Below are 17,680 nucleotides of genomic sequence, written 5' to 3'. Positions count from 1 at the left end.
TTATTGTACTCTAAAGAAGTGAGTCCAAATCCAGTCCGAAAATATTTGGACTCGTAAATTTGAGTTTGAGTCCAGTACAAAAAAATTCCAGTCCAATCCAGTTCGACAAGTGAGGGGAAATTGAGGACAAGAAGTTCCTCGCCGATAATATGGTTTGATCCCGTAACCTTAAAGTTGTGAAATATAATGTTTTAACACGAAGTATATCTTATATGATATGGAGAATATTAAGTGCGAATGAAACTCAAAATATCTATAAATTTAAATCGAAGTGCTTGACAAAGATATTTGATGAATAAGATATCTACTACATACAAAAAAAGAAATCAACGTTCGATTTTCATCAGATTCCATCTCATGGTTTAAAGTCTTTTTTTGCAGCAAGAACAAACAAGCACACAACCCAGGAAGACTACACCAGTACTGCTATAGCTAGAGCATGACCTTCTTGAATAAGACATCTATCTACTATAACAACTTTGTGGTTCAAAATCTTGATTGATGTGCTTTTGAAACATGGATTTCCCTTGCTACTCCTCAAAACTCCACGAGGCCAAGTCCCTCTCATGAGCCATGCATGCCCAACATAACTTATAGCATTGTACTTGTAAGTACAATATGAAGTTATGAACACTACAAACCAAAACTGCACTATAGTTTATAGGTGATATGATGAATAGACCACTCCAAGAAGAAAAATAAAAGCGCAAAGTAGAGCGAATAAGGATGTGTTCTCTTCCTCTTAAAAACAAGTTTCAAGTCTGATAAGTTCATACCATGTATAATCAGATTTGATTAAGTCTAATATAATACTCCATCCGTTTCCTAAAGATCTTCCCACTTACTGTTCCTACAGATACCAAGGAAAATCAAGTTGTGTGGGGCATGGTGTGAGTAAAGTAGGAGAGAGGAAGGGGTTAAGATAAATAAACAAATAAAAAGGGGTTAAAGTAGGAGAGAGAAAGAGAGTAAAATTGAATTAATAATGTAATAGTGGACCATATGATAGTGACATGAGAGTGTAAATAGGGAAATTTGTTTTGCCAAATAAGGAATAAAGCAAAAGTGGGAAAATCTTTTGGAAACACCTTTTAACAAAAAGTGGGAAGATCTTTAGGAAACGGAGGGAGTACTAAAAAATAAGTTTCAATAAAGTATAATAAATTCAAGTCTAATAAATTTAGGTTTTTTCAGGTGAAGAGAAAACACCTGAATTGAATTTAATCTTCCCAATTGATTTACAAATATGTACAACTAACACAATGGGAAACCAAAAAAACAAAGACAATTTATTTGATGGGCACTTCCAAGACGCCAAAGCTATTGAACAGTAAATCAACTTGAGATAAGGACTTTTTTTGCTGGCACTAATTGTAAAGCTTTTGAATAAGTTAAAAAACTTTTTTCTGGACGTTGGTGACTTTTTTAACACTTGTTAATTAGAGTATTAAGTCTTGTGTTTTAGTGCTGGCTGCCGACATAAACCACATAGTATCGATACTCTTATATCCCAAAAAATGTCTCAATAAGAATCATGTGAGCCCAATGGTTAGAGCTCCCATCTCCCAACCTTATGGTCGGGAGTTTGACTCTCATCATCCCCATATTTGGGGTGCTTTATATGGATATAAATCTCCACTGACCAGTAAATTACCGAATAAAAAAAAAAACATCTCAATGATTGGAATATGTATCCCTTACTTGTCCGTTATAAAGGTTGATGACATTTTTCTTCAGCTTTTAGCTTTGATGATTTTTTATGCTCCATTGTTAGGTAATATTTATAAGGTAATCCCTTTATTGTGAATGAAGAACCAATCATATGGAGTGCGAGCATTACCTTTTCTTTTTTCCAATTTCAAGCCATATTATCTTTTCAAAGTCAAGCAAGCTTCGTGGAGCATGTGTTGTTCTCAAGCAGGTATCAATTATCTTGCTCCAATGATTGAGCAACTTGCTTCAATGATTGAGCAATTGACTCACTACCTTCAAATATTGCAAATAAGTCCAAAATTACAACCATTGGAGTTGCTCTTAGACCACTTTGTAACTGCTAACGTTATATGAGTAAACATAAAGTGGATTTGCATGGTAATTATATATCACATCATCTTGTAACGTGGTTTCTTTTGAAGTTGAACAAATTTGAACTTGGGAGAACAACTACCTAATAAGATTGCTTCATATGTATTGGTAGAGACTTTGTCTTTGAATTGGCTCGCTTTACCCCTTAGAAAAACAGGTGGATATCAACTTAAAGTGATTTTAGTCTATAAATTTCTACAATCCTCTCTTAATTAGTTACAGAAATCTTCAAAATCAAACCGACATAATAAAAGGGGATTAAATTTCCTAGTCCTAAGCTCTTTTTCTCCAAGATTTGAGAATAATTTATGAGTTATTGATCAAGTTTTAAAGACTAACATATCTTTACCTTTAGTGCAAATTAGTAATTGCAAAGTTTTTTTTAAAAGAGTAGTAAATTAAAACCTTCTAGTGAAGTTTATGATTCTTATAGTCAACTATTTGTAAATCACAAACTTCCTGTATGGACGCTATCTAAATCTTGTGCCAGTTCAACTTGATCACCAACGACCATCATGGTCAAATCATCCAGGTATCTCCGAATAACCAGGGTGAGAATCTACATGATACTAAATTACTAATATTCTTAATGCACTGGTCCTTATCGAGCACCTTATCGATGTTAGCTGTCCTTATCCAATACTATCTAAGCAAGTCTATAGACCTAAAAATAAGTATTAAAAGAAGATATAATTGTATTTAAGGAGAAGTGTCCTATAAATACCCCATGATCTGAGTTACAAAGATCATTCAAAATCATAATTACACAGCGCTTGAGAGTTAACGGTTTTGTCTTTACTAACCTAAGCATCGGAGGGGTGTTCCTCAGATCAACTGCCAAGGTCAGTTTATGTGTTCTGTATTGCATGTCATCAAACTAGCTTACGTGACAAGGAGATACTGATCCACCCCAACAACTTTTATTCGGAACCGAAACACTTTCTTGGCAATAATCTCACACTATGGCCTTATGATATACATCCATTAAGGGAGTCTTATTTAGTAAGAAGAATAATCCAATCTCATGAGAACTGCTCACATGATGCCAAAGTCTTTGTAGATGCTCCCTCTTACGTATCTTGCACATTTATTGTATTGCTCATTTTGAACAAAATAAGTGACAAATGATAAAGAAATGTGCTTGAAAATACATAATTAAATGCTCCAAATAGCACCTACATTATGCAACCAGTTGGACTGAACCTACAAACTCACTGACTAGTGCCAAGTAAACTCTTCCAAACTCTACTATATCTAACAGGTGATTCCTACAATCTCGAACTTATTCAGGCATTGCGGATTTTCTCCCTAAAATAATGGTCACTAATTGTGTCTAGTGAATCTCCAAATTATGAGAAATTATATGTCACTTCATTAATACTCAACACTGGAGTCCCATATCGAATTTCACGAGTTTGCCTAATATTCAAATCCTCATCTCAATAATAAATTGGATACTTTCTCTCTTGTGGTGATAGTGGACCGTAAGGCTCGTTGTCTCCTCGTTTGCTAAGCCTTATACCCAAACTATCAGTTGATGTACCTTGCCTGCTAATGGCCTAGTAGGGAAGGGATTTATCCTGAGACCGCCAATTATCTATTATACTAAGGCAACCTCAATACATAGACCTTCCACTAGAAAAGAAAAAGGTCTTTAAAGTACAAAATTATTAGTACAAGTAATTTTCATAGTCAAGGCAAAAAAAAACAAGATGTTTAGACCCCATTTGAAAAACTTCATGATAGCTCAACCCTGACCAAAAACCAGAAAACTGCAGAAACAATTATCAACTATAAATTCTTGAACAAACAATAAAACTACCATGTTATCAATCTTGTTGATTTGTAGGCAGCAAAGTCTTTTCGATTCGAACTTGATCAACCAATCTACAGGGTGATAAACCAAAATCATATTACTGGAAAATTTATGACAACAACTGTGGAGTCAAATGTATCAATGAAAGAAAGTAGCAACCTTAACAAAAATTTGTCCAAATAAACTTCAATTTTAGCTTCTACATTCTGAAAAATTCCTGCATTCCTACAATATGTAAACACAAAAGTCTTTCAACAGATAACAAAGGGAGTTAGAAAGGCTTATAAACAGATTAGATCTCCCTCTAATCAAGTAAGCTGGCTTAGCTTGTTCTTCCCTATCCTGTAAATGTAACAAACACATTAAACACTTGAAGGACATGATACACATGCATATTATTATGGCATTTATATAAAACTTATCAAATTCCTACCATAGAATTGAAGTGATCAATTCTTATAAACCTTCTACTTAGGGCTTGAACCTAAGTAACCCAATCTCAATCTATCAGCTAGCACATCAACATCTTCATGTTCACCCGAGGCCTTAAACCTCTCGTTTAATAACTCGTCCCAAAATGCCTCATCAAGTTCTTTATCATCTCCATCATCGCGTTTTCCCTCCTCTAACTCGGTCTCTACCCTACCGTATCCTTGCATTTCAAGGGCAAGGGCTTCGAGCTCAGAAACACCACCATGGTTATGATGATCATACCCATAAGTAGAACCCCTTAATTCTAAAGGCTCAACCTTAACATATCCCATTCCTAAAGTACTACTTGACTCCCCACTTTGTAAGTCACACTTGATGTGTCCTTGATCAATAGGCCTCCTTCGTTTCTTGCTTAATGCTTCTTCGAGTTCTTTCCTTTTCTCTTTTTGTTGGACTAATTGTTGAAGGAAAACAGGATTTTGCATTGCTCTTGCTAAGAAATTCATCATTTGTTGTTGCTTAATCTCTGTGGTTTGTAACCTTTGTTCCATTGCTTGTATATATGCTCTTGTGTTCTGTTGTTGTTGTCTTAATTTCACTAATTCCATCATTAGTACTTGTTTATCGCGTACTAATCGATCGACTTCTTCATCAAGCCCGAATCTTCCTAGTTCGACACAAGGATCATTGCCACCTTGTTGAGGAAAATAAGGATTATTAGATGAGTTTTTTCTTCTCCTTATGTTCTTTAGAAGTTGCTTTTGTCCCTTCAAAAATTCTTCATTAGCAAATTCCCATTTATCAGGATCAATCTTTCTAAAACCCTGCAGATTTCAAACTAGATTTTGTAAGTACCATCTTTATTGATTACATGTCTAAAACTTTAATTCATTCTATATCCGGATGTAATTTTACACTCACATTCTATGATTCTTTTAGCATAGGAACATTAAAAAATGTGACAGTATGTACAATAATACATTGGAAACCGATTGTAGATGAACATTATACTTCATCCGTTTTATATTACTCGCTACACTTTTCAATTCACGAACTCTTAGACAATTTTTGGAAAAGAGAGACGTAGAGAATAAAAAAAAGGGACCCATGTGAAAAGAGAGACAGATAGAGTTTACTATCCAAAAAGAAAGTATAGCAAGTAATCTAAAACTTCACATAATGAAAATTGTAGCGAGTAATATAAAACAGGAGAAGGAGTTACCAATCATTAAAAGTCTGATTTCCAAACACTTTTTCAATTATGTGAGGTCATGACAAATGAGTAATAGTATGAATTGGATACTTTTGATGCAAATTGCAAGATTACTAAATACTTTTGCAAATTGCAAATACTTTTCATGCAAATTGCAAGATATTTTTGACTTACTCCAAAGTCCAAAGTAACATGAGCTTAAACAAGATAATAGGACAAACCCAAAAAGAATCAGTGAATAATTTCACATGATCAAGAAAGGAAAGTTTTATTAATTTAATCACCATTACCCAGTTAATGACATGATGCTGACTCATCTAACTAAAATGACACTAAACAATTTTTCTAGCAATCACCCACTTCCAGCACATCAAAATATAGCACATGCATAGCACAACAAATCAAGAAAGAGAAAGACAAAGGGACAGGTGTCTTCTTAAGATTGGTGAGAATGACAACAACATTAATCACAAAAATAATCAAAATTTTGTTTTTACTAATTAAAATAATCAAAAAAAAAATTTGCTAATTAACCAACAAGATTGTGTCATTGACTTCTAAAGAAGAGAAAATTAATTTAATTATTTTCTCAAAAAGGAAAAAAATAACAAAAGATTATACTAAATAAAATTAAAATACATAATCTTTTTTTTGTTGCTAATCAATAAGATTGTGTTTTGTGTCATTGACTTCTAAAGAGAAAAATCTAATTAGATTCTTTTTATCAAAAAGGAATAACACATCAAAAGATTATACATTTATACTAAAAGATTATACATTTATACTAAAAAATACCATATATTATACCAAAAATGTGATATAAATTAAGGACTTACATAAGTATTGAGCTGTCTCACAAAGCTAGAGAAATTATTGTGCTTGAAATTTCTTGGGAGTAAATTTGAAGCAAAAGCATGAGGATCCCAAACAACAAAACTTTGACCTCCTCTACTCCAAGAAACTATATTATCAGTACATGGATCATCCACTATTTCATATGTTTTTGTCAAAAATGGAGGTGGACCCACTTCATGTAATCCTTCCCTAGGCTGAGGCGCCGGAAAACTCGCCGGAATCTCGCCGGAAAACGACGAGTTTGAATCTGGGTATTCTTCTTTAACATGATAAAAAGGGTTCATGTTGAGATATTTTGTGATTCAATGCTTGAATTTTAGTGGGTTGATTTTATTTTTGGTGATTAGTCAAAAAAAATGAAGGAATGTGACTAATTGAAGAAAACCCAAGTGAGATTTTTGATGAAAGTTGTGTACTTTAACAATTTTGAGTTGAATTTTGGTAAAACCCAGATGAGATTTTGATTGAATTTGAGAAATTTGAGTGAAAACAGAGGAAGATCAGGGAGAATTGATGAGAAGAATAAAGTAGAAGATGATGAGAGGAGAGAAAATTGAAAAAAGTTGGAAACTTTGATTTGCATAAATATAGAAGATTTGAGGAAGATTTTATGAAAATGTTACCAAAAAGATATGCAAAAGTTGAAGTATGTGTAAAAATTTTGGAAAACAGTGTGACATGCTCTGTTTTCCTTTGCTTCTATTAGTGAAGGTAGGTTTTGGCAGTTATGTGATTTGTTGGGATAGGATATAGTGACTATTAGGGGATGAGGAGGCTTTTGGGAGTGACATTTGGACCTTTAAATAGAATCATATGATAAAATTAAATAATTTTTTGAGTAGAATGTTCTAGAGTTTAGAAGGATGAAAGAAGCATACAATTTGTAATTTTATATTTGTGGATTTGTGTAGTTGGTGATTGTATATAGTTTTTATATTTGAGAAAGATATTGGAAGAAGAGCTTTGGAAAGTTCTGGAATATGTTGAGAGAAAGAGGATGAAAATATATTATTGATTTTGATGACCATACTTGAAGTCTGAGGAGTGGCTATGATTATCTAAAAAGAATGAAAAAAAAATGAGGATTTTTTTTGGTAATTTTATTGGTGGAGAATAATGAATATGTCCCACTTCTAATTGGAGGTTATATTGGTGCTCAATTGCATCAGAGGCCACAAGCTAGGTGGTCAGTTTTGAAAATGGAGGATACATCACAAATCATACATGTATGGTAGATTAATTATTGTTAAAAATTGAGTCACTTCAAATATGTAGTATTTAAAAATTAGAACAATTTAATATAGATATTCAAGTTACATAAACTACATGAACAAAATTATAATAAAGCTACAAGTAAAAAAAGCGATATATTTGTATCTTGTTCACAAGATCGTACTCGATATAGATACATATCTCTTAAAAGTAGGAAATAAATGGCCCATAATTTAATCAACTATCGGGATTGCTTTATGAGACGGAAATTGAGAAATTCTTTAAAAAAAATTGTTTGTTATTGTAATTTAGGTGTCAGAAATTAGAGATAGACATTACAGTAAAAGAAATGAAGAAAACCTAAATTTGTTACAATGTTCCAATAACTTTCCTAGAAAAAATTAGAATGATTTTTTGCTTGGGTGAGATTACCCTCCAAAGATGGAACATGGGAACAAACAAATCACTTGAAAAATAGAAGAATACATATATAGCAGTAAAATAATTATTATTCGAATTTAGGTCATTTTAAGTATGTTATTTCGTATTTTACGTAAGATTAAAATCCTCTGTCTTTTCATAAAAAGAAAAAAAAATAAAATTTAAATATGTTACTCCCTCTGTCCTAAAATATCCTTGACACTTATCATGACACGTGGTTTTAGATGATAAGCTATTTGATTATCAGTTGTTTTTTTATTAAAAAGTTAAATGTGATAGGAGTTAGTATGTAGTAAAAGTAGTACGCGCTCCATTTCATTTTAATTGTTACTCTCAAATATTTTACACTATTCACAAATTTCACGTTGACCATCATTTGTGATTTATACGCGGATGAAAATATAGTCATGTGAGATCTTGTTAGATTCATCATAACATGTATTTTATTAATATGTACTTTTTATAATTTTACAAATACAAAACTAAAGATATATGTTATCAAAGTTTTGCATTGGCATGTGTGAAAAGTGTAAGTGCGTAAATTAATATGAAATAGGGGGAGTATTATTTAATTTAGTAGAGAGAGTGTATGGGTCAATGGTTAGAGTTGGTAGGTAGCAGGAGTGATATTATTTTATTTGGAGGGGAGAGAATGTTGGGTCAATAACTAAAATGTAGAAGGATTAAAATAATAATGGGTCATATCGGAAAATAGAAGTGTACAGAGTAATTTGTGACAAATGAAAAATGAAAATGTCAAGTATAATATGGAATGGAGGGAGTATATATTTAAAATATCACAAAAAGTTATTTAGAAAAGGTTCTAATTCTAAATATTGAATTTACATTAAAAAAAAAAGTGGATAAAGTTATTGCAAAGCTAATTCATAAAAAGATACCCCCTATATTTTGAAAGTTCTTCCTACTTTAATCAATTTTCTCTCACAAAAAATTTCAAATAGGAACAATAAAAAAAAATGAAGCGGTATGACATATGTTTATTAAAGACAAAACAAATTAGATGGTCCATATATTAATGACGAGGACTATATGGAAGGTGGGGAGTTCCTTTAAAAACTTATTTAGAGTTGTAATTGTGGTGGCGACTCTAATTTAGGATGTAGGAATTATATGCATTGAATCTATTCGACAATATGTTCGTAGGGCCGCCCGATCGGACCCGAGCCGAAGATGTCCAACGTGGTACTTTGTAGGCGCTCGATGGCGTCGGGCGTAGTAGCGAACAACGACCGGGCGGATGTTGTCCAATCGGGCCCGAGAACAAGTCTTGGTTTGCAATATAGGTCAAATGATTGGGCGGTGGTCAGTTTTGACGCGGAAATGTGTTTTCTTAATCGGGGTATAAATACGTTTTAAACCTAGTTTTTTTATACCACGAATTAAGTCATATTCACTCTGTAATCTGATTTTCCTCATATCAATAAAATATTCTCTCTCTGTCCGTGAACGTAGCCAAATAGGTAAATCACATAAATCTGTTGTGCGTTTTTCTTTGTTTTGCATTCTATTATTTGTTTCTTTCTCTGTTTCTCATATGTGTTATAACATAAGAAATATGAAGAAAAAAATAAAGCTGAAGTTTTTTTTTTTTGTTTTCTTCTTCAGGGGAAATGAAGAATCCTTAGTTTGTCCCAACATTCTAGTAATTTCTTCTAAATATTTCATCTAGTAATTTCCTCCAAGTAAATCTTTGGATTGAGTTTTGATTGGGTGAGATTACGGTCCAAAGAAGGAACATGAAAACAAATCAAAAAATTATACACAGAGGTCAGGGGATGGGAACAGGGGATCACCGATCATGGGAAGAAGAAAATAAAAGGGACATTTGTGTACACTGACAAACACATAATGAGGAAAGCTGAATTGCAGGCTTCTCTTTGTTCTAACGTTATGGGCAAATTCACGATTGTATTGATTTAATAAAAATATAGATAACTAAGATAGAAAACAAGCAGTATCACGTCACCATGATGAATATAATAGCTTAGGATTACCATTTTGTTACAAGCTCGGATCATAGTTTAGTAGTAAGATCACGACATTACAAAAATAAGTGATTGTTTTATAAATTTATTTACCAAATTTCTTTCTTTGGTCATTTAAAATTCTCACATCAATTGATGAGAAATACAAATTACTTGATTTCAACCAAACACACCACGTGCATCTTTTAGGAATTACATAAGAGAAATTATTTCTTATGAAATGAAACTTCACATGGAAATTAAATTTCCATGTATACCAAACAAGTGAACAACCACTAATGTTTGATGCAATTTATCGTGTCTTATTTTATCTTATCTTGTCCCATTTTTATCATATGAGTAACTCAATTAATTCATACTAGTAAATCATTTAATCTATGAGTAACCTCATTTAATCTTATGAGTAACCCAATTAATTCATACTAGTAACCTCGTTTATTAATACAAGGAACTTCAATAAATCATACAAGTAACCTCATTTAATCATTCGAGTAACTCCAAAGGTTCACAAAAGTAACCGTATTTGCTTATAAGAGTAACCACACTTCTTTATAGGAGTGACACCCTTTTATTGTTAGAAGTAAAACACATATTCATATAAGTAACTTCATTTGGTCATAAGAGTAACTCTATTTATTCATAAGAGTAACTCCATTTATTTATAAGTGTTTCTGCATAAGGGTCAACTTCAAAAGATCATATCTCACAACAACTTAAGATTTTGGGAAGATTCAAGTTGGAGATGCAAATTTGGCTCGATAGCTTTCCACGCCTGGTCAAAACCTCGATTCCGATGAGAAACGAGTAAGATAGGACCATTTGAAAATGAACTAACAGGCTAACAACGTGTCGCGCACGACCACACCTGTAATTTCGTGTGTGGCCGGCCACACGCAAGACTCGCTGAATTTAGTTTAAACATTTTTGTTAAAAGTACCTTCTATGTAGGTTGACTAATGTATATAGGTTATTATAATTAAAATAAAATAATCAAATTCCTTACCTTTTAGATAAAAACATTATATCTTTGAATTATTATATACTTCTTCCGTCCTAGAATATAGTTCATGTTTTTTTTTGTACAGTCTCCAAGATGTACCTTTGACCTATGATATCTATTATTTCGTATTAGTAAAAAATATAAAAAAATTTATATTATGAATGTACACATTGAGACGAATCTAACAAGACCCCACAAGAGTATGTTTTAGTCTATACATTAAAGAGAATATATGATCAAAGTTTGTAAAATTTGAATCTCAAATAGAAACAGAAACTATATTTTGAGACGGAGGGAGAATTACAGAAACAACCTATATCACTCACATTAGGGCATGGGTAGAAAGTTTGGACACTTTATTTTAGACCAAAATCATTAGAAAGTTTTGTAAAATACTCCCTCTGTCCCAAAATATAGTTTCCATTTTTATTTTGGGAGTCAAATTTTAAAAATTTTGACCAAATATTCTTACTAATGTATACAAAAAAAACATATTCATGAGGGGTCTTATTAGATTCGTCTCAATGTGTAAATTCGTAATATTAACTTTTTGTATTTTTTACTAATAAGAAGTAAAATATATTGTAGGTCAAATGTAGGTCTTGGAGACTATACAAAATGAAATGGGAGCCATATTTTGGAACGGAGGGAGTAGGTGAATTCAATACATGAATCTATTCTTGCATCGTATACGAGTATATTTGGCACTAAAATTAACTAAACTAATTGAAATTAAGTCCAAAAGAATTAAGCATAAGTTATTTCCAATCCATATTTATTAGTCTTTATTATATATTTGGCACTTGATAATAGTATTAGTACTATAATTTGTAATTTTTTTTTCTCTATTCCCAACATTTACCGACATCAAAAGGAACTATATATATCACCATTTTCAATTTGATTGTCTTTGAAGTCGTTTACTTCGATACTTCAAACTCAGAAAATTCATCCTTTCAAGTTCTTCTCTGTTTTGAAGATGAAAATGCACACATCGTTTAACTAAATTAATCTAATCCAATGAAGAAAAACCCTAGATTTCTGCGCGCAAATTGCATTCGTGCGATAAATCAAGCAGAATGGATTTTGAAACCCTAGAATTCCGCGCACAAATTGCATTCATGCGTTAAATTAATCACAATGGATAAAACCCTAGAATTTCATGTACTAACGTTATGTTTATTTTTAGCAGTAATCACTTGTTCATCAGCTGAATCATCCACTTGTTTGATGGTATAGAAAGAAGGAGGAGCTCCGGCGGTGTTCAAATCCCCAAAATGCCCTCGGTGGAAGCTCTCTTATCACGAACCTTCGCCGGAAAACTCCAAGTGTCATGTCGCCGTGCATCAAGGTCGCCGGAAATCGGAGGAGGTTCGTAATCTTTGGTTCATTAATCTGAAGTAGTTTTATTGTTTCTGTCAATTAGGGTTAATATTAACTTATTGGAACTTGTTGTGGTTGTATATTAGAGATTATTAGGTTTTATTGGAACTTATCTGAATTTATATCTCCGGAGATGAGTTGTTTTAAGATGTGATGTACATTGAGTAATTAGCTGAGTAAGGTGATTTTGATTGGAATACTAACTCTATTGTGTGCTGGATCGTGGGGAAGGAGGCCCTCCCTACTTCAATGGAAAGGGGGGGATCGCCCTTTCACATCCGCTCCTCTAAAACTACCTTTTGCCCAACATGATCACGAACGAAGACAGAAAATTGCGCGACGTAGGATCGTTAGAAGTGGGAGATTGGAGGATTGGGAATGGAATTTTGTATGATAGTGAAATTTTAGGTGAAGGGACAGGTTACTGGCAATAGTTATATTGCACAAAATTTGGTGTAACTGTGGTATGCATACAATAAAACATCCACAGTAACTTCATTTTTCAAATGAAGTCACCCATATCGCTTAAATTAACCGTTTTGCATGAGGAGATTCATAAGAGTCACCCCTGATCATGTCAAAAGGTTTCCCTTGTTTGATCACACATTTATTTTGTTGCCTTACCTTGAAATATTTGTTCATTTATAGGAAGAAGAAGATATTGGATGAAATCTTGTCATCCATTTCTTTAACGAGCTTTTGTTATTTCTATGCTATAAGAGGAAGGATGTGCTTTAGTATCTATGGTTGTTTCATCCATATGCAGTGTAGTTGACTATTTGATTTGAAAAGTGGTAACATGTCTTCTGAGTTTCAGAACATTATGTGTGTTAAATTTGTGTAATGCAGTTACTGTTTTGGTGTATATGATTTCTACTACTGTTTTTCTATGTAGATGACTACAGCGACCTGAGTTAGTTCAGAAGTTCTATGAGGCGAGATGTTGTAATGAACTCCTTGTTATTTCTAATTTAGTTTAGTTTTGGAGCAGGTCCAAGCGGGTTTACAGAGGTTGCTGTGGGAATTGTGGCTGTTTTTGATGGCCATAATGGTTCAGAAGCTAGCGACATGGCTTCAAAACTTTTGTTGGAGTATCTTATCTTGCACATGTATTTTCTACTGGATGCAACATTTCCTTCCTTTCTGAAGAAATCCATGGGAGGATTGTCAACCAAGGGAGTTCTGACATTTTCTTTTCAGTTCTTTAAGGACAGAGAATGGATTCTTTCTTTTATCGATCAGGAGAGGTATGAAGTTGACATTCTCTTTTTTGTAAATGTCTTACGAGTTACACCCTTACTTTTGGTATTTATCTTCACTAGCTGCTAATGATGTTCAAGCCTTGTTCTTTCTTTGAGGTACCTCATAGTTTTGGGTTAAATGTTAAATCAAAATCTTAAAGCAAGGACTTGATAGTGTTGCTGATGCTACAAGGGAAGGTAATTCTATTTTGAAGCAAATTCATCAACGAGTTTACTAAGTGATGAAATCTATGAAGAAATTGTGAGCATAGGAATTGAAGAAAGCAATCAATTCAAAGCTTATAGATTTTTGAATGCTAATGACACAAGGGTGAGAGAATTCTTTGGTTGTCCAAAGAATGTTCGCAAAGTATTTCTCATTCAAATGATGGAAGAGGATGGTGTATTTATTTAACAAGTTTTATGATTATTTAAACTTCAAACATTTTTCTGCAATGTTTTATGGACTATTTGTCTAAGTTTTATGACTTATTTTTATCTTCAATAATTTTATTTTAGAACATACGATATAGAAGAAGTTGTAATGCTCTCACTCTATCTTTGTTGACATACCACATAAATGAGAGTGGGACTGGTGCCTTTGGCTTTCTTGGTTTGAGTAATGCCACTTTCTTTTAATTATTTCATGGCTTTACCGAGTATATAAATCAGGATGTGAATTGTTGTTCTTTTCTTTCCTATTCTTCCAAACATAATATTTCTCTCCTTTCCTTCTTATTAACCAAACATCAGAAAGTTTAGTTTTTTTCCTTTCCTTTCTCATCCCTTCCTTTCCCTTCTTTTCCTTTATTAAAAAAAATACCAAACACACTGTTTACAGCGTGTTTGGTAAAGAGGAATTGGATGGAAAATAAAAGAACTGGAAAGAAAAAAAAAAGACATACTTATGTTTGGTAAAAAAAATAACAAGGGATTTAATAGGAAAGGAAAGGAAGTGAGGGGAAGAAGACCTTATAAATCTCCCCTTATCTTTCCTCCCAAAATTAGAGGAATTTGAGAAGAAAGAGATAATTAATTAAAAATTGATTTATCTTTTCCCAAATTTTACTTCTCTCTATTACGTTATTTTTTCCCTCACATATAATTCTCCCTCCAAAAAATTACACAGTATATGTCTATATGATAACCCTTTTATCTTCTCTCACCTCAGTTCATCCATAACCCCTATAATATACAAAGGTATCAGAACAGAGCCTCTATTTTAGAGGGCCTCAAGTTTTTTAAAAAACTAAGAAGTAGCCCAAGCAAGCCCAGTAATAATACAAGCAAACCAATCCAGCAGGCAGCAATAACATTGCATACACGCAAGAGAACTTCTCTCTCCTCAGTCCTCACCCTCTCTTCGATATACTCCATTAACCACTGGGTAATTTTTTTTTCCTCACATCTTCTTTACCATAAACTAGCTTTCCACCCGTGCAAAAATGCACGGGAGGTTTTATGTAGAAATGGTTTGGAGCTGTATATAATGTACGACAACATTATTTTGTATATTAAGTAGTTGTTTTTATTTGAAATATATTGAATCCGTGATTATTTAGAATCCATGTATTTAAGATTAAAAGAATATAAAATGTAAAATTATATTTAATATACATAAAAATCCTTTGTTATAACATTTTAAACTTTAAAAATATTGTGATCGTGATATATACATTTATAATTACGTAAATGAAACAAAAAAACACATTAAATGTGGGGGAATACTTTGTTTATAAATTTAAGATTTTAGGATGTTTCTCCTAAAATCATGATTTGAATAGTAGCTGATTGATTTCAAGTTTTCATAATCATATTGTGTATTAAAAATAAATTTTAAAACCGGCTTATGACCCGTATGTTTAGTGATTGATGTAGCTAATATCATGATAAAACATGTGACCAACCAACTTTTTTTTTTTTTTTTGCTAAGCAAAGGTTTGCTTTCTCTTAGTTGGTTTTAGGTTGTAACTGTTTGCTCTAATTAATATAATTACTTGCTTAGTAAAAAAAACTTTCTTAAAACAAAATAAGTTGAATGAAGAAGCTTTTGTTCTGCCTATCGTTTTATACGAGGCTCATATAAAAACACAATACGCAGCACTACTGTCACTCGATCATGCAACAACTTTCACTCCTTTGTTATAACATTTTAAACTTTAAAAATATTGTGATCGTGATATATACATTTATAATTACGTAAATGAAACAAAAAAACACATTAAATTGTGGGGAATACTTTGTTTATAAATTTAAGATTTTAGGATGTTTCTCCTAAAATCATGATTTGAATAGTAGCTGATTGATTTCAAGTTTTCATAATCATATTGTGTATTAAAAATAAATTTTAAAACCGGCTCATGACCCGTATGTTTAGTGATTGATGTAGCTAATGTCATGAAAAACATGTGACCAACCAACTTTTTTTTTTTTTTTGCTAAGCAAAGGTTTGCTTTCTCTTAGTTGGTTTTAGGTTGTAACTGTTTGCTCTAATTAATATAATTACTTGCTTAGTAAAAAAAACTTTCTTAAAACAAAATAAGTTGAATGAAGAAGCTTTTGTTCTGCCTATCGTTTTATACAGAGGCTCATATAAAAATACAATACGCAGCACTACTGTCACTCGATCATGCAACAACTTTCACTCCTTGCTTTCTGCAGTCCCGCTCAACTCCTCTCTCTTATTAAACATTTTTATTACAAATTTTTATTTTTTTATGATATGATTATCCAAATTGTATTAAAAAACAATCTCAAAGTTTTATATAGCATGATTTTCATCAAAATGAATGGGGTTATCTCTAAATTTCTAAGTGAAAAAGTTAATTTAAATAGACAATCACTCAAGAAAATTATACAAATATGGCATATTTTTGTCTTGATTTGCCTTTTATTTCTTAATCACCATATGACCTGTGTTCTTTTCCATATTCTTTTCGATTTTTAGAATTGTATTGAAACAATTTCAAACTTCTATATTTACATTCCAACATACTCGTGAAAGAGGTGATCTCGAATTTTAGGTTGAAATATTTATTATGGCCTTGTGATCAAAAAATTTAGAATCTTATAATGAGAATAGTTTAAAACTGGCTTACGACCCTTATGCTGCAATATTATGACTTGTGAATTATCTATAATTAGTAGTATGATTGTTCTTATTTTATTAGAACGGGCCTTATAAAAAATATTCTAAGTTTTAATTAGAGAGAAAAGAAAATTAGAGAGAAAACTTTAGCCTACGTGGCAAGACATGAAGCTTCCTCTGCTCTCCTTCATCCTAATTTTTCCGGTCACCTCTTTGCTTTTGCCACGTGTCATCTTCATTTGAACCTATTGCTTTGCTTTACCACGTGGTAATTTTAATGTAAGGACAATAATATTACTTTAGGAAAGAATATGATGATATTACTTTAGGAAAGAATATCACTTCGGCCATCAGTTCAAGCAAATCGGTTTTATAGGTGCGATAATATTACTTTATTTAATTAGAATCTTTACTTTAGGAAAGAATATGATGATGAAGCAATAATCTATGCAAGCAAATCGGTTTTTTCAAGCAAATCAATTTATACACTATGTAGACCATGATGAGGCAATAATCCCATTATTTTATTCAAGCAAATCGGTTTTTTTTAATATTATTCTAAAAAAAACACAATCGATTATGGGTCCTATATAATACCGATATCAATTCTTTAACGGTCACTACAATACAATACATAAATCATCTCATTACTTAATAAGATTAAATTTTTTTTTGTTATAATAAGATTTTATAAATATAAAATTCTGAAAAATAAAGTAAAATTATAATAAATCAGATTTTTTTTTGTGAAACATGTTTTTATTTATTAAATCAGATTTTTATCTTTTAAAAAATAAAATTTTCAAAATCAGAATTTTTTTTTGTAAATCAGTTTTTTGTCCAAAAAAGAAAATTAGAGAGAAAAACATTCCGAAATTATAACTTGAGTTGGTTTTGGGAAAGGATTA

The 17,680-nt window shown here is 32.0% G+C and overlaps 2 protein-coding genes across 9 annotated transcripts; one reads left to right on the top strand and one right to left on the bottom strand.

The window, feature by feature from the left end:
* Nucleotides 1-227: 227 nt before the first annotated feature.
* On the bottom strand, nucleotides 228-7,409 carry LOC104894560 (heat stress transcription factor A-2c). 7 transcript variants are annotated; one of them, XM_048643964.2, is made up of 5 exons: nucleotides 6,383-7,408; nucleotides 4,061-5,157; nucleotides 3,908-3,972; nucleotides 1,841-1,986; nucleotides 228-850 (listed from the first exon to the last, which is right to left on the bottom strand). In XM_048643964.2, the coding sequence occupies exons 1-2, from the start codon at nucleotides 6,683-6,685 to the stop codon at nucleotides 4,369-4,371; spliced, it is 1,092 nt and encodes a 363-aa protein (XP_048499921.1). In that variant the 5' UTR covers nucleotides 6,686-7,408; the 3' UTR covers nucleotides 228-850; nucleotides 1,841-1,986; nucleotides 3,908-3,972; nucleotides 4,061-4,368. The 7 variants fall into 7 exon arrangements, with proteins under 7 accessions (XP_048499921.1, XP_057251281.1, XP_057251280.1 ...); XM_057395298.1 differs by lacking the exon at nucleotides 1,841-1,986 and having other exon boundaries at nucleotides 228-646; nucleotides 777-850; XM_057395297.1 differs by lacking the exon at nucleotides 1,841-1,986.
* Nucleotides 7,410-11,911: 4,502 nt separating this feature from the next.
* Nucleotides 11,912-14,326, top strand: LOC130591655 (putative protein phosphatase 2C 76). Of its 2 annotated transcripts, XM_057395296.1 has the most exons (3): nucleotides 11,913-12,431; nucleotides 13,435-13,690; nucleotides 13,813-14,326. In XM_057395296.1, the coding sequence occupies exons 1-3, from the start codon at nucleotides 12,338-12,340 to the stop codon at nucleotides 13,841-13,843; spliced, it is 381 nt and encodes a 126-aa protein (XP_057251279.1). In that variant the 5' UTR covers nucleotides 11,913-12,337; the 3' UTR covers nucleotides 13,844-14,326. The 2 variants fall into 2 exon arrangements, with proteins under 2 accessions (XP_057251278.1, XP_057251279.1); XM_057395295.1 differs by having other exon boundaries at nucleotides 11,912-12,431; nucleotides 13,435-14,326.
* The last annotated feature ends 3,354 nt before the right edge of the window (nucleotides 14,327-17,680 follow it).

Source organism: Beta vulgaris, chromosome 5 (assembly GCF_026745355.1).
Source record: "Beta vulgaris subsp. vulgaris cultivar EL10 chromosome 5, EL10.2, whole genome shotgun sequence".
Lineage (NCBI taxonomy): Eukaryota > Viridiplantae > Streptophyta > Magnoliopsida > Caryophyllales > Amaranthaceae > Beta > Beta vulgaris.
Note: the sequence above shows the minus strand (reverse complement) of the source record. Positions and strands in the feature narration are given on the sequence as shown.

Coding starts and splice junctions, on each gene's coding strand:
- LOC104894560 (XM_048643965.1), bottom strand. CDS start 6,685: ATGAACCCTTTTTATCATGTTAAAGAAGAATACCCAGATTCAAACTCG. Junction 5,158..6,382: donor TGAGACAGCTCAATACTTAT/GTAAGTCCTTAA, acceptor TGAAATCTGCAG/GGTTTTAGAAAGATTGATCC.
- LOC130591655 (XM_057395295.1), top strand. CDS start 12,338: ATGCCCTCGGTGGAAGCTCTCTTATCACGAACCTTCGCCGGAAAACTC. Junction 12,432..13,434: donor GTCGCCGGAAATCGGAGGAG/GTTCGTAATCTT, acceptor GTTTTGGAGCAG/GTCCAAGCGGGTTTACAGAG.